General features: G+C 43.1%; 1 protein-coding gene across 4 annotated transcripts; it reads right to left on the bottom strand.

Annotated features, from left to right (window-relative positions):
* Positions 1–3,029: 3,029 nt before the first annotated feature.
* LOC118289856 (bromo adjacent homology domain-containing 1 protein) lies at positions 3,030–26,424 on the bottom strand. 4 transcript variants are annotated; one of them, XM_047328575.1, is made up of 8 exons: positions 25,727–26,424; positions 9,796–11,610; positions 8,421–8,779; positions 7,341–7,500; positions 7,127–7,206; positions 5,543–5,634; positions 4,943–5,142; positions 3,030–4,533 (listed from the first exon to the last, which is right to left on the bottom strand). In XM_047328575.1, exons 2-7 carry the CDS (start codon positions 11,588–11,590, stop codon positions 4,953–4,955), a joined length of 2,676 nt encoding a protein of 891 aa, XP_047184531.1. In that variant the 5' UTR covers positions 11,591–11,610; positions 25,727–26,424; the 3' UTR covers positions 3,030–4,533; positions 4,943–4,952. The 4 variants fall into 4 exon arrangements, with proteins under 4 accessions (XP_047184531.1, XP_047184533.1, XP_035472869.2 ...); XM_047328577.1 differs by lacking the exon at positions 3,030–4,533 and having other exon boundaries at positions 4,556–5,142; positions 25,732–26,424; XM_035616976.2 differs by lacking the exon at positions 3,030–4,533 and having other exon boundaries at positions 4,556–5,142; positions 25,727–26,423.

The raw sequence follows: 26,424 nt of genomic DNA, 5'->3' as shown, positions 1-26,424 counted from the left end.
TTAAAAAGATTTACAGGAAAAAAACACAGACACAATTTTCACAAAGGACTTAAAATTTATAAATATTCTTTCAATGGAACATTAAATCAGTAGGGATGTTATAATAATTCTTCCAAAACAGAAAATTCCAAGCAATTTTCAGAGAGCATGACAAAGTGACAATAATCTGACACACACGTTGCTTCTCTACTCCAAAAATATCTAGACTCTTCACTGTATATTTCCCCCATTTTTCCAAATATATCAAAATATATGTCGACAATAAGCATCAATACAGACCACACAGAAAGCAGAATCTCGAGGGTTGGTCGGGTGCCTTTGTTTTGAATGGTGAACACACTTCCTGTGTGGCATCAGTGACGGTCACTGAGTAATAATAATAATAATAATAAGTGTTTGACCCCTGTCACTGTGGGCACCATGCGTGCACGGAAGCTTCCTTCTCCCGAGTGCTGGCCCTGCCCTGATGTCATGGTAACCACAGATGCAACTGTGCCCATGCAAAGCTGCTGGGAAATTAAGTTACATGAATAATAACATTCAGTCTGGTCCTTGCTTTCTGCAAGGCTGTGGTCAGCACTCGGGAGGATGACTCGTGGAAGCCTCCTCACTGAGCTCTCTTAACCTCCTTCACCAGGAAGTTTTCTCTCAGTAGCTAAAAGATAAAAATGCAAGGCCATAGGACAAGGAAGGGAAACTGCTGAACGGCACTGTGACTGTTCTGCACACACACACACACACAAAGGATTCCTGCCCTCTAGGGGCCAAACACCATCAATGCACGTCTGGGATGGTGGGAGAAGCTCTTCAGTAAATCCTTAATTCGATCTACTCAATAATTATATTAAAATTTCTAAATTTCCTCTCAGCTCACTGCTAAACCTTGTCATTTTTATGACTTCAGTAAGGGACTGTAGGAAGACTATTTTGGGTTGGGAAGGGGGGCTGAACTACTTCAAGTCAAAATGGCCTTCCACAGGGATATCTATATTTTGTTTGGTCCCTTCCCTTTTTTGGACCCTACAAAAAGTGACCATTGCCATATTTTTGCTTCAGAATGAAAAAAACATTGTTAGATAAAACTACACCTCCCCGGCCTGCTATCCCAAAATAATATAGACTACCGTTGTTGAGCAAGAATTGAAAAATACATAAACCTCCAATCTTCTGACTGCCCCACCCTCCCTAGTAATTTTCATACAGTCCCTAAAGCCTGTTACATACTGAAAACTCTAGAATTGGGCTAAATTTAAAGAAGGAAATCTAGATCAGTGCCTGAGGGATCTTCTACCTGGAGCACAGAGGACGTCCCATCCTGTCTCAGGTGTATCGGTGCCATTTCTCCCCTAATGGGGCGAATTGATAAAAGCTCCAGTGACCGTGCTGCCACAGTCAGTCAGGTCGAGCAGGAGAGCTCGAGGCCCCACAGGTCTCAGGTCAGTCTGGACTTTTTAAGTATCTCAAAGGGGAATCGGATCAAACAAACATTTGTCTGATTTGTGTCCACGTCTGTCAGGGTGTGATTTGCTCTTGGTCTCAACATCCTGACAGCTAAATGACATAAAGTAGACAACCTTCACATCTCTGTCAAAACCACCACTCGAGTCATTTTAATCTCTAATTTTATAAATTACAAATAAACAGAAATCATTTCAATCCTGGAGAACAAAGAAACAAGATATAGTCCATCAATCAGACACAGTATTTCCAAATAAGTTAAATTGAAATCTTAATATATTGTACTGTTTACTCCATTTAAATATTTTTTCTTACTTTAAATATAACTATTACAGATCTTGCAAAAATACTACACTGTGCATTGGCTGTCTGCTCGTTTAAAGAGTGCCCGGTGCTTCCTGGATTCAGATATGTACACTTCATTAGAAATCGGCTGGAAGGGAGTTTCATTCGCTTCCCCTCATTCTCCTTTTTCTTTCATTTGGTCAAATGTCAATTAACGCTTCGATGATTTGAAACTGATTTGAATTAAAGAAAAACTAATAATGCATATTCTTTTCTTGATTTTTCTTTTAAGTTCATTTTCCAAAAATAGTAATAGTCTAAAAATATATTGCATATGCCATCTTAGGAATTGGACATAATAAAATATTCTTAATAAGGAGAAATTGTAAAGTAGGACAATATATATTACCTCTTTGAAGAATCTGGGTGTGAAATGAAAATAAAACCCCATTGAGCAGGATTCAATTTTTTTGTTAGGAGTCGTGCTGCTCAAATAGAGGGAAGGTCAAAGATGGCTTTTAGAGGGTTGGAAACTTTAACGGCTTGTCCAATGTTGAAGATTGGGGCGTTTCGCCATGTAGGAAAGCAATCGGGTTCTCTTTATGTTTTTAAAGGTACACAAACACACACACTCCGACACCACTCGTTTTCCGAGTGACAGTAAAAACACTTGCAGGTTCAAAGGCAATGAAAAGAGTGCAGTGTGAAAAACACACCACAGCTCAATAAGGTATCAACCCCCCGAGCCCCGCCCCCCGCCCGCAAGCCACCCTGCAATCCAAACACGTCTAACACGGTGCCATGTTCGTCCGCACAGGGAGTCAGGCCTCGTCCACAGGCCTGTCTGAAACCTAATCACATTAACAGTGTGGATACATAATACATACATACATATATGTTGTATATTCATATAAGTATGTCAGAGCTGATTGAACAAAATCTAATGGAATGACTCTAGTAATATACAAAAAGTGTATATGTATACTGGTTACATTCCATGGGATTCAACAAGTTGTGCATCAGGTAACATGATGAAAACAACACAGGCCGACTCCTCTACAGGTGAAATTATAGAAATATACAGTTTGCACTAACAAAAGCAGCCATGACATCTTTACTGTTTCCTTCTCTACAAAACACACACACACACACACACACACACACACACACACACACACACACACACACACACACACACACACACACACACACACACACACACACACACACACACACACACACACACACACACACACACACACACACACACACACACACACACACACACACACACACACACACACAAATGATAAACAGTATGCCCCCCCCGGGACGATATTAGTAGCTTTTTTTAATGTTTGTTATAATTAAGGGAATGGATTAGTGCAATATAATAAGGGACAGGGGGCAGGGGGAGGAATAAGTGTGAGGGAAGAGACAGGGACTCTGGCTTGTGTGACATCCTTTGGTTTGTCTTTGGGGAGGAGGAGGAAGAAGAAAGAAATCAATGTGTGTGTAGAATTAGAGCAGGTAGAATAGACATTTCCCAGATGTTGTGGCACTTCAGGATGCAAAAGTGAGCAGCTAGAGCAAAGCAGGTCGACAACATGAAAAGTTCCCCCCGTTTTTCTAACCAGTGTAAGAGCTGCAAAATTTGACAATTGACAGAAAAATTTATCTTCATCTATTTTGATAATCTAATCATTATTTTAGCAATTATCTTTTTTAAATGCAAAAATACCAATACAAATATGTTTTTAGCCTCTTAATTGTGAAGATTTTATGTTTTTCCGTCTCTACATGATAATAAAAACTTAATATCTTTGGGGTTTTGGACAAGACACTTCGCTGCCGACTCAGTTGATCAGCAGCCGACGACAAAAAATCCATATTACCACTTCCTAGTCGAGTGTGGTGAGACTAGCTGCCTACAGTTGGACCTGCAAGTCATAAGGCAAGTCTCAGGGAACAGCAATGGTGACAAAATATGACAAAAAACAAAACAAGCAGAAAAACAAATCCGTAAACAGTGGCCCTCCTCTTGATAAGGGGCTCTTCAGGAGGGGGCTCTCTCCATTGGACCCTGAAAAGGGCCTCTCTAGAACAAAGACTTCTCCAAACTAGGACTGTGGCTGAGAAGAAAAATTAATCTTAACATCTAAGTGGTTATTTTATTGTTGCGCATGTTTTAATTAGTTAAATCAGTTTCCAGACATTTTTTTGTGTCCTGTCCCGAAAGTTAAAGAAGCTTCACTCTGGAGTTGAGTTTGGCAAGGATAGGTCTTCCTCACATAACCCCTTCAGGTACAGTAACTTAGTTTACGCAGAGTGTCACTCGAGATGAAAATGTCTCCGTCAGTGTCAGTGTGCTGTGGCACACGGGAGAGAGGACGGAGAGAGAGAGAGCAAGAGAGAGAGACCAACTTCCTCTAAAGCTGCTTGTTTGGTTTGATTGCCCGAAAGCCTCCTAAAGAACCATCACACATACACACATTTATCCAGTTATCCATACTGACAACACTCTCTTTTCGCACACACACTCACAGAGACAAACTCAAATCAGGGGAAATAAGACGACACTCTCCATTAGCTGCTCCTCCACCCTGGCTGGGGGAACACCGTTAACATTGAGCTGACAGTGCAGGCTTGTCTTCCCCCAGAAGCACCTTAGCTGCAGACCATCCCCAAGCCACTGGTTTACAAATGGAACAAACATGATTGTTGTGCTAAGATGCTTTGGGGGAACCGCGGTCCTGACAGGAGCCAAGTTCATCCTGGCGTTCACCATTCCTGGCAGGAAAAAAAAGGGGGGGGGGGGGGGGGGGGGGGGGGGGGTGTACAACCCTTTATGTAACCTCAGAGTATTGTGGAAGCCAAAAAATTCAAGCTGATGAATGAAAAGTCCCTTCCTCACTTCTCCAAAAGCAGGAAATATCAGTGCCCTGACTGAGATGGATTAATCTATCACATTGTAACCCCCTCTGTACTCGACTAAAGGGATCTGTGCTTCATAACGATCTGTGCTGCAACACTTTGCATCACCTGTCCTTTCGCCAAAACCAGCCAGGCCCCATCGTCCCCCTTCCCTCTGACCACGAGGTCACCAGCAGAAAAGACAGCGGGCCTTCAGTCCTTCAACTCCCCCTCAGTGCAGAAGGGGGGAGTTTTTGCTATGATTAATTCAAAAGATGCGACAAACCCCCGATCCTCTACTGCAGGTTCTTCAGGATGCGTCCGTAGCGGAAATCGTATACGTGCCGGCAGAGATATACCAGCTCGGGGTCAACGTCTGTGGGCACACAGCGGTGTGAGGGGGGCGCGAATTCGGGGCAGCAGGGCACCATGCTGGCGCTGCCAGATGGGACGCCTTCGGCGCGCCGCTTCACCAAGGCACAAAATCTAGGCAAGGAAAGGAGAGGGAAAAAAAATTAACAGGTGACATTCTCAATTATCTGCTGTGAAATTGAGCACAAATCAAATATATCTTCATGTTACTCTTATTTGTACAAGCAACAGAACTTGAAACGGATATTTACAAAGGATTTCAAAGCAAATGTTCATGATCCACTGTTCCCTCAAATTCACTAAGAGTTGCAGTGTCACCAATGTGTTATTAGAAAGTCAGAAAAACAGGCTTCCACCTATCTCAGAAGCCGAGGTGTTAATTAAAGGGAGACTTCCGAAAAGACTTGCGCCTGCGAACATTTATTGCTCTGTGTGTGTGTGTGTGTGTGTGTGTGTGTGTGTGTGTGTGTGTGTGTGTGTGTGTGTGTGAGTGTGTGTGTGTTTGTTCACTTACCTACAGTACTGGGCTAAAGGGAGAACATAGCATCTGTCTTCTATGCAGGCCACACTATTTTCATCCTGATGCCGAGAGGCGAAAATCTCATTCTGAAACAAACAGTGGGTGGACAATGTCACATCAGCATCAAGTGTTTACTCTTGTGCGGGCTGAAGGCTGAAGAAATGACAAAGCTTTTCCACTGTGAGCACAGAGGGAGCCGTAATTGTTCATGCAGAATGGAACTGTGCCCGTGACACTCGCAAACACACAACACGCAGCAAAACATCCACCGTGAACAAAAATGTGAGAGGTGTTTCACTGAGGGTGAAATTTTTCTCCTCTCTTCGTTTTTTTTGTTTTACTGAGGTGGCAGAGGTATCACCATTCTGCTTACACTGAACAGCTAAGCAACTATTGACAGTTTCAGGTCTGCTGAGGGAAAGATAATGATGTCTCCAGCTACAGTCGGTGTCTAAATATTTGTGCTTAGACGGCAACTTGGTTCAGCTCCTAGTACATTATTTTCTGACAGATATACAGGACATCATTAACATCACATCTTACTTATGCTGAACAAATTATTGATGATCACAACATTTTTATTAGAGCACACTAATAAATATGTAATACAAGTAATGCAATACTTTCTTTGATCTGAAGAAGTAATATTTTCTGTCTCAGTGAAACACAATATGTTAAATTATAACCTATAATGTGAAAGCACAAGACATGGACAACACAGCATTACGTATTTAATGTCTTTTCCAAAAGTTGGTTTTATGTGTTCAATATAATGGGACTGCCATTATCTGGATATACTGTATTGCTCTTTAGTTTAGCTTCTTCTTGGTAAAAAAAATGGAAATGTAAATATTTTCAGTTAACCCATGGACTGCAAAACTGTTTAGAATTAAATAATATAATGACATTTTGAGATTAGTAATCATACGAATAAATACAATTATATCTACATTAGCAATAAAACTGTTCGGTAACTCAATATGATATTTTCTCTTTTGTTTTTTACAATTACTTTGTTTCACTTGTTTCACCAGTTGGCTCTTTCAGACCGAAGCTACAGTCACATAACTGCCTATGTTCAGTTTGTCCAGACAAAGACTTTAGTGTAGCTGCTTCCAGTCATGCACTGAACATTGTCCTGAAGTGCTCGCAGTTTCTCCTGCCAGCCTAGCACACTAGTAGAAGAATTATCTCCGTGCTCTGCTTCATTGTCTGAAAACAGCTCATGAAAAGGGGGATTATGAAATAAAGATTCATTGTGGAAATAGAATTACTGCCAGTCAAGTTGCAGTTTACATCCATGTCTGTCCTTACTCATATATGTAGTGAAGATTTTGAAGGAAAAGTATTGAGTGTATTTTTTTGATGAAAATATCTGGTCTCCATAATGGTCTGAGAAATTATTATGTGAATTAAATGAATCAAATAAAATGTGATTGTGTGTTTAATAATAGCTACGATGATTTGCATTTGAGAGGGTAGGCACAGAATTTCAGAATGTTTTTGACGATTCCTGCTGAACTGTAAATTAAACACAGGGAGAAATTAATTCTTTGCTCTGTTCCATTCAAGCCTCACCTCACAGTGTGCGCTGGGATCTCGGCCTCCCTGGGTGTGCTCAGGTCGGTAGTACCAGAAAAGACTCATCATCAGCTCCCCTGAGACAGTGAGGTGACACACACACACACACACAAAGATACAGGTAAACAACCATGACCATATGCCCCTTCATCCGTCCATGCACTCAAACCACTGTATCTTAAATAATCTCCCTCCTCCTCATCTCCTTTACCGGTTTTGGGGTCCTCCCACAGCGCAGATATCTTGGCAACATATGGGAGGGATTTCTTCCTGGGGCCCGATCGCAGCAGCACAGTGTCTCTGACATGTATCACTTCACCGTCCCTCTCGACGCCTTCATAACACTGCCGCAGGGCCGTCACATCCTCTCCCTGAGATAGACAAAAACACACACAAAAACACACACACACACACACACACACACACACACACACACATACACACACACACACACACACACACACACACACGTACACATATAATTATCATTACAAGGAAACTCGATTTTCCGCTTTGCAGTTGTGTGTCTCTGCCTACCAGTCAAGTTGCAGGAAATATGGTCACAATCTTCTTCCGGTCATGAGTTATGACGTTGAATAATGGCCAGGAAAGTGTTCATACAGAACAGGAAGATTCACAACGAAGATGAACTTTCATTTATTTTGCGTATAAAATGTCATAATTTTATCCAATTAGACATTTGTCTGAAAATTTCAAGTAACGTCAAAGTAACCTTGACCTTTGACCACCAAATTCCAATTGGTTCATCCAAGTGGACGTTTGTGCAAGACGTAATAAATTGCCCTCCAGACGTTACCAACATATCGCATTCACAAGAGTGGGATGGACGTGAGGTCACATTGACAGTGATCTTTGACCTTTTACCATCAACATTAAACAAGACAATTCAAACCAGCTCATCATTGTTTCAAAGTGAACCATTGTGCCAAATTCCCAAAAGGTGTTATAGATATATCGCGCTCACTCTAATGGGATGGATGGACAGACAACCCAAAAAAATTATGCCTCCAGTCACAGCTGTTGCTGGTGCAGAGGCACAAACAGGAATCTGTCACACAAAGCTATGTGGTCAAAACACAATTATCTTTTCCCACATGAGCTGATTTTTTTTTCCCTTTTTCCAAGCAGCTGTATGGATGCTGAGGTTTCTACAAACAGGGTATCATCAGGTAACGGTATACAAGAGAATACAAGAGACAACCAGACAAGAGGCCCTCTCTAATCTGTAGCTCATCGCCATTGTTTACAGACACACTCACAAATAACCTACCGCAATGAAGACATCCCTCTCTGAGGGTATTCCAACCGGCCGCCAGCCATTGGTGGCCCGTCTGCGGCTGATTTTCTTTTGTTTGGTGCTGCTCAGGCTTGGCACGGTTGACGGCTGTTTCTGAGGCAGCCGTGTGCGACCTATGGACAGGGAGCCATTGGAGGGCTTGGTGCTCTGAGGGCATTCCCTGGCCAGCTTTAACCTGGCCTGGGGCTGGTCTCGCCCAGACAGGGGGGTCAGCAGGTGGGGTTTAGTCTGGGTGGAAGTGGGCACAGTGGATAGAGGGCAGCTGGAGACGGGCAGGGAGGGGGACACCAGAAGAGAGGGGCTGTGGTCACCCTGAGGGGAGGCGTAACCCTCTGGAAAAGTAAAGGGTAAAAATAACACTTTTGAATTATAGAGCAAAGACGTATTCAAAGATGAAATAAAATAACAATCTTACAGATGATATACAACACAGAATCCATAATGAAACTAGAATGGCACTCAATAGAGCTTTTATCTCCACCAAGTCCAAACAATCGATGGACAGGTCGCCATCCCATCGCAGGGCTAACATACCGAGACAAACAAACACTCACTCTCACATTCAAGCTTTTGATCAATTTAGAGTCTCCAATTAAACAAATCCCTATCTGCATGTCTTTTGACTGTGGGAGGAAGCCAGAGTACCCAGAGAAAACCCACGCAGACACTGGGAGAACATGCAAACTCCACTCAGAAAGGCCCAGTTTGGTTAGTCCCTATGTCGTAGCTCGTGCCAGCAAACTTAAGGTAGGTGATTCTGTTGCTGCTGTTCAGCAAAGGTTACTGGATGAGCTCAAAAAAATAACCTACATCTCTTATCTTATTCATAAGGCCTTCTAAATTCAATATACTGTATGTGTGTATTACACATATTACATATGGGCCTCTTTATCAGGAAAATATCTAAGCCAGAGCCTTGAGCAATAGACAACAAAAAACATAACAAAAAAACAGAAATGTTCACACTTGTTCGGCCACACAACTAGCTTGAGGCACACATCTAACAACAAAGGGATCTTGAGTTCTGCAAGTAATAGCTAAATCCAAGCATAACACTGGGATAAGGGTTTCTTTCATAACAACAGCTGTACAAAGAGGACTTAAGATGAGTGAATCAAAGAGGCAGAACAACAATGAACTTGTCATCAATTGGGGGAAATACTGAACCTGCTCCAAATTTTACTGAAAAGGCTAAATGTGTTGCATTAGCTCATTTGACCTTAAGTAACTGTATGGAATTCCATTATATCTTAATGTATTCAAATAGAAACCCTGAGGGACATTCAAAGGACAAGCATTTAAATCTTTTGGCCAAGATGAAGGACAGAAATCTGTATTTTCCGCTCACCTGTTTTGATGCTATGTGTACATCCAGTGCATCCTGTGCTGAAAGAACACCCCCTGCTGGTGACGGGAGGCATGGCTCTGTAGGTGTAGCCATTGACCCCGCAGGCATCACCATAACAGGGCGAAGCCACAGAGTTGCAGTAGGCGGGGTGGGCCAGACCCGAGGCGTTGGACAGCCGCGAACCCAGGAGCTTGGGGCCTCTCATCCGATTAGGGCACAAACTGGAAGGGGCAAAGTTCAGAGGTCGTGAGGCCAGGGCTGGTGACGTTGTTCCAGTGTGTGTCGGGTGGGCGATGTGGACGTAGTAACTGGAGAAGCAGTGGTCAGCGGTGCAGAGGCAGGGGTGGGGGCTGAGGGTCAGGGCCGTGTGCGGGTGGGAATGGGTCAGGGACGGTGAGGTTACGAGGCACTCACGCTTCACAGGGGTCATGGCTGTGTTAATGGGCTGTTCGTTTGATTCTCCGTAGGGCTGTTGGCCCAGAAAGAAGGCCAAACGGTGGCAGTATTCCACTGAGCCCTCTGGGGGACAGCAGTAGTACGGGCTCAGTTCGGTCTCCAGCTGCTCCTCCTTCACTTGCTTTAGCGGGTATGCTAGCATGCTGCGTGACTGGTAGCCTGGTTTGGTCAGTCTATGGGTGCAGCTGTTGGTCTCCCAGTCCACTTTAGACTCAAAGTCTGCCTTCTCCTTGCAGGCTGTGCAGTCTGTGTGCGGGGAGGGGGCCTTCTTACCCTTCTGCTTTTGTGGTCGCCCCTTGTGTCCGAGTTTTACTCTCGAGTCCTGCTTTGGGGCTGAGACCGCAGTCGGAGCCTTGCAGTCTGATGTGATGGTAGCTGTGGGTGAAGCCTTTAATCTCTGTTTGCTGGTAGCAGAGGAGCTGGTTAACTTCAGCAGGGCTGCGGCGTTGAGTCCAGCCAATCGTCTGGGGGCAGGAGCATCCAGTCTCTCCTGACTCATCTCCCCGCTCTCCTCACCACGTTTGACTTTGGCCTTCCTGACCATCTTAGAGCTTTGGCACAGTTCAAGTCTAGGAGACGTAGGAACTTTACTAACACCTCGTGAAGCCTTTGGACCTCGTGAAGCCTTCAGACCTCCGGGTACACCACTTCTGGCTGAGTCTGCATGTGGGGAACCCCGTCCATTCGTGGGTTCCTCCTGTCTCTTGGCCTGTTTGGCTGCTGGCTGAGGGTCAGTAGCCCTTTCAAGCAGAAGACTGTTCACTGCCTCAGCATTGAGAGACGCCAGTCTTCGCTTGCGCGGTTGTAAGACATCAATACAATCCCCATGACTTGGGCCGACAGATTTTGATTTGTTTTTTGGTGAATTCTTCGCCTCTCGTCTTTCATTGCGTTTCCCTTTTTTGGGTTTGGGTTTGAGTTTGAGGGACAACTGTTGGCGTGGATGGTGGCTTTCCCTTTCTTCAGAACTCTTCTTTTCACGGATGCTTTCCTCCAGTCGAGTGAGGAGGACATGGCAGCTGAGCCCCTCCTCACCTGAACCCCCAGCCCGACCCCTCAAGGGATACAACTTCCTGTCCAATTTCTTGTCACGCCGTCGGTCAAGTTTTCTGTTCTGATCAGATTTCTCTCTTCTCTCTCTCTTTTGAGTCATCTTCTTGCCTCTATCTTTCCCTTGTTTGATGACATCACATATCTTCTTTGTCCTGCCAAATCGTAGAGAGCGCTCAGGCCAGGCGCCGCCCATAGTGCCACCATGTGGCCAAAGAGGACAGTTGTCCGACCACTCAGCACTACTGCGGCTCTGCCTGAGGGAACCCTTCTGCCTTGCGTGAGTCATCACATGCTTCTCCACAGGGCCTATAGAGAAGAGAGGAGAAAGTGGTAAAAACCTAGTTTGTCCTAGTTTTACCATGTCCGTGCAACACTCACACATAAGAACAAGTGGTGATCTGCGCAGCATAGTTCAAGTTACTCACAATCAAATATGTTAATGGATCCATAGAGAGTTGGTTCAGCACTACACATGTTTGAAATCTTCTAGAAACTTTTGTGACTCATAATTACACAGAAGCTGTTGAGATCAGCAGGCACCACAAGTTTGACCACACTGACCGATCGGAGGACTGATGGTCAGGGCAGACAGTCAGGGAGAGGTATCAGGTGTAAAAAGGACCAAGCAGGGGCTGTTCACATTATTTCAAACATCTTGCCGTCATTATTTAAAACAACTTCAAGCTGGAAGATTTTTTTATGGTGTGGCAATAACCAAGGGACACAAACATAACAAAGACACTGACTATCTCACCTAAGCCTTCAACTTGGATTTAAAATACAACGACAACTTCTGGTTCAATACATAAAGAAGCTTAATGAGGAGTAAATCCAACTGAGTGGTTTTGTAATCAATAGCTCAAGGAATTGTACACCTGTTTCCTTTCATTAGAACGTGCTTGTGTGGCTGTTTTATATTGCATTGAAGAAACTGACGCACTCCGTCGTTCACTCACTGCACTTGTTGCCTCATCACCTAGTGTGCACACAGCATGTAAATAACATCTTGTTAAGGCCAATTGTTTAGTCTGAAATATTTAGTCTGAAAGAGAAGTGTCAAAACAGATTCACCGCAACATTAAACTCCACTGAGTAAAATAAGACAGATAAACAAGCCGACTAAAAGCCACTTCAAAGAAAGTCACATTGCATCACTTTAATTTCATCTCATCAAATTACTCATCGTCTCGTCGAAGAGGCCCTCATGCATTCATCTACTGTATGTCGCAACATAAATGTCACCGTGAAATCATTTAGTAATTAAATGTACAATGAGCAGCAAACAATTACTTTGGGAGTTTTTGAGAAAGTATATCCAAAAAAAACATAACCAACCAAATAGTAAAAGCTGTGTATTTTTAGATAATAATAATAACAATAATTTATTGAAATTATAAAGCGCTTTTCAGTTACCCAAAGCGCTCAATGTATACAATGTATATTGTGCCTTGTGAAAGATCTGCATTCCAAGCTGTGCTTAGAGTACAGATTCTGCAACAAAAAAGGAAACACCAAATGTAACTACACATTTCCATCGTTCAACTCATTATGTAAATCAAATTGACACTTTTTCCAAACTCAGAAGAGTGCCTTGTCCCACCCGATTACTCCCCATAATTAGCTATAATCAGTTAATGAAATCCCCTCTTAAAGACTATTGACATGAATATTTACATCATGTGCTTTGTAATTTCTGTGCAAGACAGTAATTGTGCATTTTTAACATTTCCTCCAGTTGAGCTTGTAATATTGATCATATTAAAAGAGATCAGTTTGAGAAACAACCATCCCAAGTCTTATTACAGCTTTTGAAAGTTTTTTCTAATTCTTTCTGTATACAGTTGCACTTCGGGAGCTACAGGTCAGGGCCTCTGTTCACACTAGCGTGGCTGTGTGCGGCACTGAGAGGCCTGATGCAGATTACTCTGCAGTTTAACAACATTCAACACCAGAGAGTTTGGCACAGCCTACAATAAACATGTTTGATTTTGTCTTACTCGTCTGAGGGCTTGTGCATCATGAAGGCGCCATAGGATTGAAATGAGTGGGTGATCCTGGCAGTAGGGTTCAGCTCCAGGGTTAATGAAAATGGAAGCAATTTGAGATTTCTTATTTAGCCCGATTAATTATGTATAACTGTTTGAAAACTTCAATGGGAAGATGGATCTTGTATCAGGATCCACTGGCATTTCACACTTTTTAATACACTGCTCTTCATAAAAAATTAAATATAAGATTTACATGCAATCAATAGCTTGAAAAACCCTGAAACAACACATATTTTTATTGTCACTGATCTACCAGTGATGTGTGATCCTTCATCTCGTCTTTCCTCGTTCACCGGACGCCTAACTCTAGACTGTCCTTCTCTGACGAGATCGAATCAGTTTCGTGGTGTGACATTGCCGACTGGGACAGAAATTCAATACCTGAATGGAACCAAAAATTCAGGTGTTTTCACTTCATGTTTAACAAATACATGAAAATTCAAAGTAGTTCTCTGACGTCCAACTAATATCTTCTACTCGAAACAGCACCACTTCAAAAGCCTTGAAACTAACCCTTTTATCGTGCCATGAAACCATTAAAGACAATTTCACAGCAGCGTTCATGGGACACTGCCGAGAAGTGTAGGTGGGCAACCTGTGAGATAGCATCACAGGTGGCAGCGCTCTGGTCAAACAGCAATTTGCCTCTTTAGAAACAGTTAGGCCTAGTGATCCCCAGGAAGTAATTTCACATTTATAGAAAGATCAATGGCCCCGCGCTCTGACTCTAATTGGTTAGAAAACAGATCATCAGTTGCAATCAGAGCATCAAGCAGCAGGCTCACCAGGATCCTTTTTTTTTTTATTATGAGACATGTAAGATTTCTGCAGACTCTGGAGAATGTGTGTGCAAATCAGCTACCCAGATGAATTTAAATAATGATTCAACAGCATCAGGACACACAAATGAAATTCAATTGTTCACACACACAATGCCACGCAAACACAAGTGAATACCAATACCACAGTCGCTTTCAGAACATTACACAAGCCTGTATTTGTGGTAACAGGCTACAGGTTCAATGTATTAGGCTGGTGGTTCCCAAACTGTGGATCGGGACCTCCCCATGGCTCTGCACTACCTTAAATCTAAGGGGGTCTATAGGAAATAAGAATAACAGTAACTCATCTGACGCTGAAAACAGTTTATTTCTGTGGAAACACTGTATTTCAATCCCCTTATTTAGCATTTAGAAGTGGTAAGGGAACAGCTGATTGTTGTTCTACACTATAATGTAGATGTGTTGCAATAGATGCTTTTATGTGTTTGTTTGTCTTTGGTAACAAATAAAACTACGGTTTTATAAACTTGCCAGTGAGGGATTTTCATTTTACATTTTTTGAAAATGGGTAACTCTGTAAAATACAGAAATGTGATAAAGTATATGATTTTAACAGATTGTAGAGTAATAATAAGGAAATCATATTTATATATCTTTTTACAAATACAATACAGTTTATATAAGATATTTATTAATTGTTTATGTAATCCCTTTTTTCCGAGGGACTGTTTGAATGTTTTTCGGGCGGGAGGTGAGCTGAGTCTGTGGGACTCCTTTCCCCCTAATTTCTCAGAACCATATATTTAGGAGAAATGTATCAAACTAGAACTTTTCTCTTTGAATATCTTGAAGGTTTGGCCTGTAACAGCCACCAGGACCAGGACCTTACAATGTTGGTGAAGTTAGCGCTGCACCCAGTAATGACTAAAAACATATACCTCTAGTATGATGAAAAGCTGAAAGACCTCCCTTGCTCTCTGAACATACACACTGCTACGTTCAAAAGTCAACAAACATGGAACCTACCCCCGTACAGTCCCTAATGAATTTTCTCATCCTTGTGAAACACGGACACCCTTTTTTAAGCTTCTAAAAACCCTTCAAATGAGACATTTCTTGAGTACACACGGCTCAGTAAAGGGACACGGCTTCATTTCAAAGGATCACAAGCCAGAGAGGTTCAGGAACCACTGCATTAGGCCACCACCCAAACACCCTGCAGAATAATTTCACCCTCTGCTCCAGATCACCTGGTCACACACACACACACACACCGCCATCCGCCTATAGTGCACCTGTAATTAATACTTCATCACTTGGCTTTTTTTTTGGGGGGGGGGGCGCGTTTCAGGTGGAGGCAGGACCACATCAAAAACACATAGCCACCTGGGTGAGGTCGCCCCACTGGGTCGGACTCAGGTGGGCTCTTCTCTTTACATTCTCCCTGTCACTGCTGTTGACGGGCAGGTTTCACTCGAGGCGTTGTTCGGTGAGCTTCATCAGGAGCACATGGAAGACTACTACAAGAATGTCAAACATCAGATCGCTGGGGGGGGGTGTTTGTTTTGTTTGTCTTCTTCCGCGCAGCCTTGCGCTGGATCCACAACACCATCCGCCGAGATGTCGAGGAGGGTTCGCATACACGTAAATATATACATATATGTATCTATATATCTATATAGAGATGTATCTCCATACAGTGGCTGAGGACTACGGCAGGATGGGATACAGTAGAGCTTGACGTAGCTTGCCCATCTGAAGTAGCCAGGCTCTAAATATGGGCTGGAGAGGGGGGGGGGGGGGGGGCTACCCGCACACACACCAAGCGAAATACAGGGCAGTCACCCTCCCGATCACATTTACGGACCGGATTGCTCTGCACCGACGCGGTGGCTGCCCGGATCCCAGTCCCGGGAGGACACGGCTCGAGCCCCGGGAGGACACGGCTCGAGCCCCGGGAGGACACGGCTCGAGCCCCGGGAGGACACGGCTCGAGCCCGGGAGGACACGGCTCGAGCCCGGGAGGACACGGCTCGAGCCCCGGGAGGACACGGCTCGAGCCCCGGTGGATCGCTTCTGGTGCACGACGCGAAAAATGGGTTGTGCGCTCCTCGGCCGGACCAACTTCAGACATTCAGGGCCAAATAGCAGCAGCAGCAAAAAAGAGAAGAAATTCAATTGAAACGTCGAGGTGGTAACTTACGGCTCGCCGACACGCTTCCTCCTGCCAGCCGGGAACCGTCGAACAAATGAGGAGGAGGAGGAGGGGGGGGGGCGGACTGGTGCGATGGCAGAGCTCCGTAACTGGGAGCGCTGGGGAGGAGTGGAGGGACGACGGTCGGTGGCGCTGCCTGCGAGATGTGTGTGTGTGTGTGTGTGTGCGTGCGAGCTCTTCCTGGTTGGGCTTCCACCGATTTGTAGAAAACTTAATCGGCACCAATTGCCACACGGACCGGCCTCGCTTGACGCCCCGTCCTCCACCGACGGACACGGCCGACGGGGAACTCAATACTCGCAGTGTTCGAGCGAACTTGGTTGGACTACACGAGACCGCACGTCGCTACATCACGGTCGATGGATGTTGCTGCCCCCCCCACCTCAACTCCTCCTCCACCACGACAGCCTCACCCTGTCATTTGTCGTGACCGCTCCACGGCCAGTCAACCACCAGACTGTCAAGACACGTCTGGAGAAATCCATGTGGGGGGTGGACAAGCGGGGAGGCGACACCAACAGTGTCCCATGTGGTGCATGTGACATATGGTTATTCACAAAATAAATTAAAAAGTTATGATGAGTTATGAGATGCCGATGAAAGGAAACCTGCACGAAACACACTTCATGTCCTACCTGCAGTTCATAAACCAATCAATAGGCTTTACAATGGTGAAACTAACCTCACACCCTTTAAACATCATTGACAGCCTATTTCATATTGTCTACATCCCTCATTAAATGGAGGCCATATAGTAATAAAGCTCTTAAGCTGCATGGGGTTGGAGACAAAATGACCCAATGAGGCTACAGGTCGAGTTCAACGTGTCCAGATGGGAGGACGCATGTGTTCCCTCAACGTGGCCCAAGAAACACAAGCAAACTCCATTGTGCATTGTCGTCTGACTATAGACACAGAGGCAGACTCTTTACACAAGCTGCAGAATCAGGCTACAAGTAAAAAATAGTAATCATAGAGATGTTTAATCAACAAAACATAAAAGCACAAATGCTTTCCGTTAACATGCAAGCATCGGTTTAGCACCAGTGTGGTGGCTGGTGGAAGTAGAGCCAGTTCCGAATGCAGTTATCTACAATAAGCAGTGGCAAGAAATTTTGAATGAGTCCACCCCCTACCCTCGTCTTTATAGTCTATAAAATTCTATAATTGTATAGATTTTTTCATTTTGCAGGGTTAACTTTAATATACATGTGATTTTTATCTTTCAACAAACCCTTCTCCAAACCCGCTAATAAAATCCTAATGGCAATATTCCTTTACTTACTTAATTAAATTTTAATATATCACGTTTAATCCTTAAAAAGTCTACAAAATACCCACATTGTGTCAATATTTGAATTAAACTCACAGCAGGTTTTTGAAAACCTCAAATTCCAAGGGTAAATACAGAGAACATGACCTCAGTGTCCTCCACTACAGCTACAGCAACTCGATTATTAATTCTTTCTGTCCTCTATTCTGCAAAGTAACTGGTTACTATAGCTTTCAAATACATGTATTTAAGAAAAGAGTACAATATTTCTATCCCCTATGTGTGGTAGAGAAGTGTGAATTAGCAGAACGTGGAAATACTCAAGTAAAGTGCAATTACCTAAGATTAGTACTGTATGTCAGTAGAGTACTTCTGAGTACTGTAAAGATTACTCAGGTTTGTGATTATGTAATCCATTACATGTAATGCAGTAAACTGCATATTGGCAGTACAATGAGGATGGGTGGATCTCCATCTGAGGCAGGAACTGGATTGATGAGGCCTGGAGGCACCGTTTATAGTCACATCTTTTTTATAATGTTTTGCTATGAAGAATGTCCTCATCAGAGGACAAAAAAGGCAGCGGTAGATCTGATGAAATTATCTGCAACCTACTAATGTCTTCCATAGGATGGAAAAGGTCCTGGCTGTCGCTTTCGACTTGTAAATGCCATCCTGCTCAACAGTCATGTCCACACTGCCGCTCCCTCATCTAAGTCAGATGAATGTTACAGCACCTTATTAAAAATGCTTTAACTAATAACTTTGTACACCAGACTCCATCATTTCAGATCATGCCTGTTGGCAGCGTTTGGTATTGATCTTACATGAGTGAACATATATGCAAATTAAATTGAAATCAATGGTGCCACAAATCTCAAATGCACCAGTTATTGACCGTTTTTGTGTTTCAGTTTGACCACAAAATTGACACGTTTAGGACCCCCTTTTCTTGCACGCTTTGGAGTTCCCCTGTGCAGTACAGAAACTCTGCAAAATTTAAGCACAAGAGTTTTGGTTTCTCTGCTTGTTAAAACACTCTTAAATATTCTCAATTGTCATACACTATCTGTTTTAATTGCACCTGGCTTGCACAGAGTATTGATTAGTGTTTTTCCCCCTTTCACTGCGGCTCCGGAAGGGTTTGAAAGGCATTTTTTTGTTGCATAGGAGCTTATGTAATCTGAAAGAATCAAAACCTGCCGACAGTGAATGAAGCAACTCTGCTACCAAACCCAGGCTCCTTTTTTAAATGGCAAGATATCTGATGAAAGTCAGAAAAGCTGAAAGAGCTGAATTATACACGTACTTAATGGAAAAGTTATATACACGCTTATTACTTCAATTCAAACTCTTCAAAAAGGGGCCTGTTAAAGGCCGAGGGTTATTGTGCTTTTGGAAAGTGACTCAAGTGACTGTCACACTGCAATGTCATATAATCAATGGCGCACACTCTTTAGGGAGGCTGATCCAATCAGTTCTATTGTTAAATTAAACAACAACCAAATGTTATTTATGTTATAGACAGTTGTATTTTTTTTTACATACAACTGCAGACAAAGAAGATTTTGTTAGAGAAAAGATCTCTGCTGTCAAAGCTGTAAACCTAAGAAATGAACTGGTTTGTATTGATCATAGTCCACAGGGATAAGTAGGGGGTATGAGATGATAGTGTAAATAACAGGTATAACATTTTGTGTTGAGTGACACCCACAAAATCTACATTCTTAGAACAATTTTGTGTAAACTTGAAAAGACGCTGTAAAAACTGAAGGCTCTGGTCAGCCTGGATTCATAGTGATTATGCATGGTCCCTAATAGGAACCAGTTTTTACAGCAGAAAGAAAGCATGGAAATATCAACAGAGACCTCTCATACAGCCCCTCTGCTGTACATCCTTATGCACAGCATGTTCTTAACATTTATATTCCCAGCAACCACAGGAATCATGTTAACGCCGAATGATTCTGCAGTAGAAGGTTTACCATCCAACACCAACATTCTGCAGCAATGCAGGAACCTGTGCTGTCGGAACGAAAGGATGTGGAGGTAATGTGTTCGATTTGGACACTGCTCATCATAGTTTATCAGGGTATATCAGAAGAACTATTGAAGTTTAGTTTTGTGTAACTGCTAAACAGCCACACATTTCCTTTGGGAGCTAAGAGAGAGCAAAAGAAAGCATCAAGGAGAGTGAGGGTTGGACTTCACAGAAATCAGCTAAAAGAGAAATATTGTGCTCATAATTTATTTTGGGTTATAACTTGAAAAGGTTTACATGCTCAAAATGTTCAGTAAACGCTTGGTTTCAGCTCCTGTCTCTTTAAGGCCCCCCTCCTGGACTGAGCCCAGTCTGCTCTGATTGGCCAGCTGGCCCACCCTGTTGTAATTGGTCAAATGCTTCCAGCGCGTGTAGGAAGTTATCTTGCTTTCGCTTTACCCGGCTTTGATGTTGGCGTACCAGACTAGCAGCCAGACATGGGGTGCGGTTGAATTGTCAGATGGGCTTAGGAAGTTTTCTTAAATCATGAAGTGACCCGGATCTATTTGGTTGGCAGCCATTATAAGAGCTGCTCAAATTCTCTAAATGCATAGGAAAGCAGCTTCAATGCTTCCTTTCCCATCTCCTTTAGCATAGGGTACACTGGACTTTCCTATGCGAAAGGAAAGGAGATATAGACGCCCCACAATTCATTGCGGCAGCAATATTAAACGTGGCGTGCCATGCACAAATGTAAACGATTCAATCAGAAATAGAAGTGGAAGAAAGTAGAAGAGTATGAATATGACCGAGAAGGGACGTACGTCATCATTTAAGTTACGGTTACATGTTAATCATCTGATGTCACACGGTGGTAAAACACAGAAACATGCTGATGGAGCCGCTGTGTTTTTTGTAGTCCCATCCGCGGGAATTTGTAGTTTCACCACGGCAGACGCACGTCAATGACATCCGCCGTCGCATGATGACGTAGTATAGTGAAAGTCGAGTCGGATTCTCTGAGCAGCGCTGTCGGCTTTTCCTAAGTCTTATGCGTCCTCCTTTACACCTTTCCTTGACCTCATGATGTTTTCCACTGAGGTCAAGGAATAATAGATAGGAATAGTAGACAGGAAGGACAATTCGACTGCACCCCTGCTTTATGCACGTCCACCATCTTACGGAAGTATCGAGAGAACTACTGAAGAGGAGTTTCAGGAGTTCCAGGACCAGTGTTTTCTGGCGAGGAGAGGAGCTCACTTTAACGCGGACTTAGGGCTTTTAACTTTTACATCCACAAAAAACCTATAACACACTAGAGGAAAGTGAAAAACTGAACAGGCATAATATATCTCCTTTAATACAGTTTTAACCATGAAAATATTTTTTTTTCCCTGAGACCAAACCCAAACAGTTGTTACCAAGATTTCACAACCAAAGTTGTCATGCAATATGAACAAATAATGAAATGCTTACATTAACCATGATCCAATATTTCACAGCCTGATCTTAACTGAACATTTCATTTGAGGACAGAGGTGGTGGTAAGGATAACTGCTCTGTGCACATAGGGCATGACTGAGATGTTTCATCGTTTATTGTCACACATTTTGTGAAAAAAATGCAATGCCTACTCGCTGTGAGGCAGGTTTTTGTTTACAGAGGAAGTAATTGAGTGAACTGGAGAAAAAGGGTGGAGGGCGGAGAAGCTGCGTGCTTACTCTTTGTAAAATTCGGGCTGGGTGTCAGTGGATGTTTTGAGACTTTGGATTTGATGGAAGCAGTTATTATCACTGTGAGTCATCAAAAAATACAAGTTTCAACGGCCACCTTTCAAGTCTGCAGGCATTGAATGATTTCGCTGAAAACACTTTTTGATTTTGTGGGAAATATCACTTTAGTTTGCTCATGAAGTGATTTACTGTAGAAGTTGTAACAACAAGAGACACTTAAGGAGACAAATTGGGCTCCACTACCAGCAGCGGTTACAGCTGTACTTTACATCAGCATATCTGGCATTCGTCATAATGTATTAGGGGTGAAAAAAATCAGGTCTCAAAAAAATGTAACTTTCAATTCTAAATATTCTACGGTGATTTATTTTCTTTACAGCCCAGGGATATTAAAAAGCACATTTCAGTGTGTGAAAAATCAATGATTTAGTTGAGAGACAAACAAAAGAACTGACTATTAATACACATTGTATTCACTATAAATTGTTGGGAGTCCACAACATAGTAAACATCCTTTCATTTATATTGTAAGAACAGTGAGTTGGTGAATGTTTTTCTCTAGTTTCTTACAAGAAAAGCTTGTTTGTCTGACTTCTCAATGCCATTTCATACTGACAGTGTGCTAAAGGCATCAGAGCTACTGTGGACCCAGAGCATGGCAGGCCATTAAAAATTGATTCAACAATCAGGGCAAAGCTTCTACAGTTAAAGGGTCACCATGGGTTAATGATGACATTTAACATATAGCACCGTAAAAAGGACGGCGTCACACACAAATCACGATTTCACGTTATTCACAAGGTCGAGCACCGACACTCACAAGGTACTGTGAAGGAATGTAAAATACCAGATGTGATTAATTATAGATAATTGAACTCGTACGTGGTGTATAGGTACAAGGGTTCTTCAGAACAATGACAGTGAGTGAATATAAACAAGCCTTTTCCAATTTAACCAAGCAGCATGACTTTAAACTCGCTTCTCATCGCAAGGTGCTCCTGTACCAAGCCGATCACATCTGAGCCAATGTAAACACACGTGGGGGCACAAAATATTTCAATGAAGCATTAACACACAGTTGAAATTAAATGTATTCTCATTCCTCCTAAGAACCTAGAAGATTTCACATACATGTACTTCGGATATTTTGCCAGCCCTTTAAATGGTGTTACGCTGTGCATGTCTGAATCATTATAGAACAAAAATCAAGTTATAATGTTGTAAATTATCAGTATAGAGTTGTACAGTAGGGATGGGTTTTATCATTAGCCGATTTCAGACATTTCCGGATATTTTTCCGTTTGCCGTTCACGTAAGAAGAACGCAGCGCAAGATTGTCCGAGTAGGTCAGTTCCGCAACATTCAGGCGAGAGGTGACGCCCACTCACTCGCCTGAATCTTCCTGAGATTGTTCTTGCTCTATTCTCACATGGGCTCACTTGCACAATTTCCGGAGATTTTGCCAGTAAGAGTTCCAGAAAAATGTGCGGAGCAACATTCACGGACATTTGCGTTGTCACATAACAGCCCCTCTGGAACGGTTCAGGAAAGCAGCTATACAGTATCCCTCAACACAGGACTCTGTAATTTTGTTCAAAATCAGCTAAAACAACTCTACACTATGCATTGTATATAAGTGGAAAAACAGACAGCACAGGAGGAAAGATGCACTCCCAAAAGCCAATAGTGAGCTATTTCTGTTGAACAGTGCACAAAGTAAAGCGGGCCTTTCCACAGCAGACATTTGGACCAGTCGCAGCAGGAGAGGCCCAGGTGTTCATTATTTACACCTGTGCTTTTCACACTTTCACACGTCAAAATGTCTGCTGTGAAAAAGGCTAATGAAAAAATCCAAATAACCACAAGCATTGAATAATGTGTGCACCCTGTGTAAAGATGTTTATAACATCCCAAAACAGGCTACTAGACCAAAAACGTTTGAAATGGCCCTTTTTCCCCCTATTATCTAAGCATTCAGATTTGTATGTCGGCAGAAATCCATTGCTAATTCGCAGCTGATTGCCTTTACAGTAATGGCTCGGTTAATAGTCTTGCTTGGCTATTTAATGACAGGCCTAGGTGTGAGTCGTTAAAACACTTTGATATTGAGTTTTATGACATTTACGCTGGTTTAGTGAGGCGGGGTGTGGTCTGTCGGATCAAAGAGAAACCGTGGTAGAACAAGTGCAGCGTGGTGGAAGTAGTAGTCTGCTGAGGGAACTCTTAAAGATTAATGTTCAACTACAATAAACTGGTGTGTCAAAGCATGGCCCGGAAGATCAGTTTTTCATTTCTTTTTTTTCATTTTCACTGGCAGCCCAGAAAAATGAAACTTGGCAGGAAAAAAACAGACAGATGTTTATGATAGTGTGAAAAGGAGAGAGCATACACAGGCTCATGGTGACTGTTGGTTAACATTGTTCAGTCAAACTCGTAGAAAAGGAGACCTAGATGTGTAATTGATGGACTGCTCCTTTCACTGAGCCACTTAAGTCTACACTTCCTCTGACATTATGCCAACTTTTTTATAGTTTAGTTTGACACCTGATGTGGTAGAAAGTAACTAAGTTCATGTACTCGAGTAATGTAACTAAGTACACTCTGAAGTGCTTGAACTTTACTTTTTCCTTTTTTATACTACAACATCTTCTCCACTACACTTCAAAGGAAATATTATATTGTATTTTACTCAGTTACATGTATTTGACAGCTGTTATCACCAGATGCTTTTGAAATTACAAAATACATTTGGGTTTTTTGGGCTTGTGATTCCTTACAAATCAACCCCAGAGTCTAAATTGTCATGTTTATGAATTATAAGCAATTTCACCAAAGACACATCTCCCTTCTGAACTTCTCACACGGTCTCATTTAAATAACTGTCTGAGGTCCAGAGAGGAGTAATTATCCTGTATTTCCCATTGAATAATTGATTTAGTCCAAAATTTAAACAATGAATAGAAATCTGTGCGGTATAACTTTTTTCCTCCTTCATTTATTCATCTTATGACCCCAAGATTAAACTTGTGACCGTTTTTGTCCTTGGTTCCTAACCAATGGACTAAGTTAAAAGTATCTCCACCTCAAACGGCCACAACAGGACAATGCATCATATAATATCTAGTAATGTTTTAGAGTACATAAATAAAGGATCTCAATATTTCTACCACTGCTTATTAAAGATTTGAATCATGTTTTTTTTTGATGAACTTTCCAAATATAAAAATTGGGCCAATATGTTGTATAATCAATGTACAAACAGAGGTTAGAGATTTCGAATTAGACTGTTATTTTGGTTAACAGAATTTTCCACAGTCTATTGAATATCTGTAAATAGCAGAATCTTAACACAGGCATTCCTCGTGCAAACTGTACACCTGCTCTGCATGAAGCCTTAAATATTTACACTTGACTGATCTCATATGAAACTCTTTAAACCCGTGTTTTACTTTAATCCATGGCTATATATTTGCACTCACACTTTCTGGCAAGAAATGAAAAAAAGATCATTTTGAAACTCTGTACAGCACTTTTGCACACTTTTACAGTGCACACATCCATAGTGCATGTGCTGATGACCATGCACTGATCCCGCACAGCCCCGAGCCTCTGGAGGTGAATCTATGATGTCATTACAGCATCATCCGTTATGAGCTCATTGCCTTTACGACCTAATTGACAAACGGTGATGTGGGATAATTGCTCTGGCATTTGTGAAGCCACTTCATTTACCTGGACAGAGCATCTCTCTCTCTCTCTCTCTCTCTCGGTTATAGCAGCTGGAGAGTCAAAGGCCCAATATGAATCATATACGAATTACAGCCCCAAGACATGCCACAGTCATGAAGTTTGTACACACACACACACACACACACACACACACACACACACACACACACACACACACACACACAGAGAGAGAGAGAGAGAGAGAGAGAGAGAGAGAGAGAGAGATATCCAGGTGAGCGCAGAGAGGATCCATCCATCCAATCACAATATGAGTGCTCTCGGAGGCTACTGTGTCACCATCATTGACCTTGTTTCAGTCTATCCCACTATTATCGCTTTGACACTACACTTTGCTGCCTAACAGAAGGGGGAGGGCAGGAGGGAGGGGGGTAGGCTATGATAACACACATTGTACGGCCAGTCCGACAGAGAACCACTCCCTGGGAATCTCTCCTTCATCCTCATGGCCATTATCTTCCTCTGCAACGTCCCCCAGACCAGACTCAAATTATTATTATTAATAATAATAATAATAATAATAATAATAATAATAAAGCTGGCCACGCAAAGCCTCTGCTCTGACTAACACACAGAGAGAGAGAGAGAGAGAGAGAGAGAGAGAGAGAGAGAGAGCTCCATGTGCAGCGGGGGGGCCACTCACCGTACCGCAGCTCTCCGTGTCGTCCACGACCTCGTCTGGCTTCCAGCGGCGCCAGGAGCCCGTCGGGCACCTTGTTGTCCCAGATGGCTAGGTGAGGCGAGTCCGCCCGTCCGACTGGCTCCCCGATGCAGCTCGACCGGAGAGGGAGAGAGGGGGGGGGAATAAACGCGAATGTTGCCGATGTTTCGCCTCCCAACACACTCGAGGAAGCGAACCCCCCCTTTGAAATATATCGACGAGTGGCGGAGAAGCGACGGAGCGAACAACTCTCTTCTGGCGAGGGGAGGCAGCACTCCTTCCTCGCTCAGGCTGCCTTCTTCTTTTCTCTCTCTTTTCTTTTCACCCCTTCAAGCTCATCTTACTCTCCCGACGCCGAGCACGCCTGCGAGTGTTGCTGCCCGACACACACACACACACACACGTCGCGTATATCCGTCACTTGGCATGAACACGGGAGGCAGCTCTCAGTTTGCGCACCAGCCAGTGTGTTGCTACCGAACAACAACTAGCAGCTCGACGTGACTGCAGCGCCGCTGCCCCCTTCCTCCTCCTCCTCCTCCTCCTCTTCCTCCTCCTGAACGTACAAAGTGCAGAAATCTCCTGCGAAACTCTCCCAAAAAATGAGCGCCTTCAAAGCACAAGTAGCAAACGCGTTTTACATAACGAGGACATCCTCATCCTACTTCTGCGCTGGAGCA

Source organism: Scophthalmus maximus, chromosome 18, assembly GCF_022379125.1.
Source record: "Scophthalmus maximus strain ysfricsl-2021 chromosome 18, ASM2237912v1, whole genome shotgun sequence".
In the NCBI taxonomy this organism is placed as follows: Eukaryota; Metazoa; Chordata; class Actinopteri; order Pleuronectiformes; family Scophthalmidae; genus Scophthalmus; species Scophthalmus maximus.
The sequence above is the reverse complement of the archived record's forward strand: the minus strand, read 5'-3'. Positions and strand labels throughout refer to the sequence as shown.

Bases quoted from the DNA above. Each gene is read 5' to 3' on its own strand.
- LOC118289856 (XM_047328575.1), bottom strand. From the start codon at position 11,590: ATGACTCACGCAAGGCAGAAGGGTTCCCTCAGGCAGAGCCGCAGTAGT. The intron at 7,207-7,340 runs GTAAAGGAGATG...TCACTGTCTCAG, and splicing joins GTGGGAGGACCCCAAAACCG to GGGAGCTGATGATGAGTCTT. The intron at 5,143-5,542 runs GTAAGTGAACAA...TTCCTTGCCTAG, and splicing joins CCTTTAGCCCAGTACTGTAG to ATTTTGTGCCTTGGTGAAGC.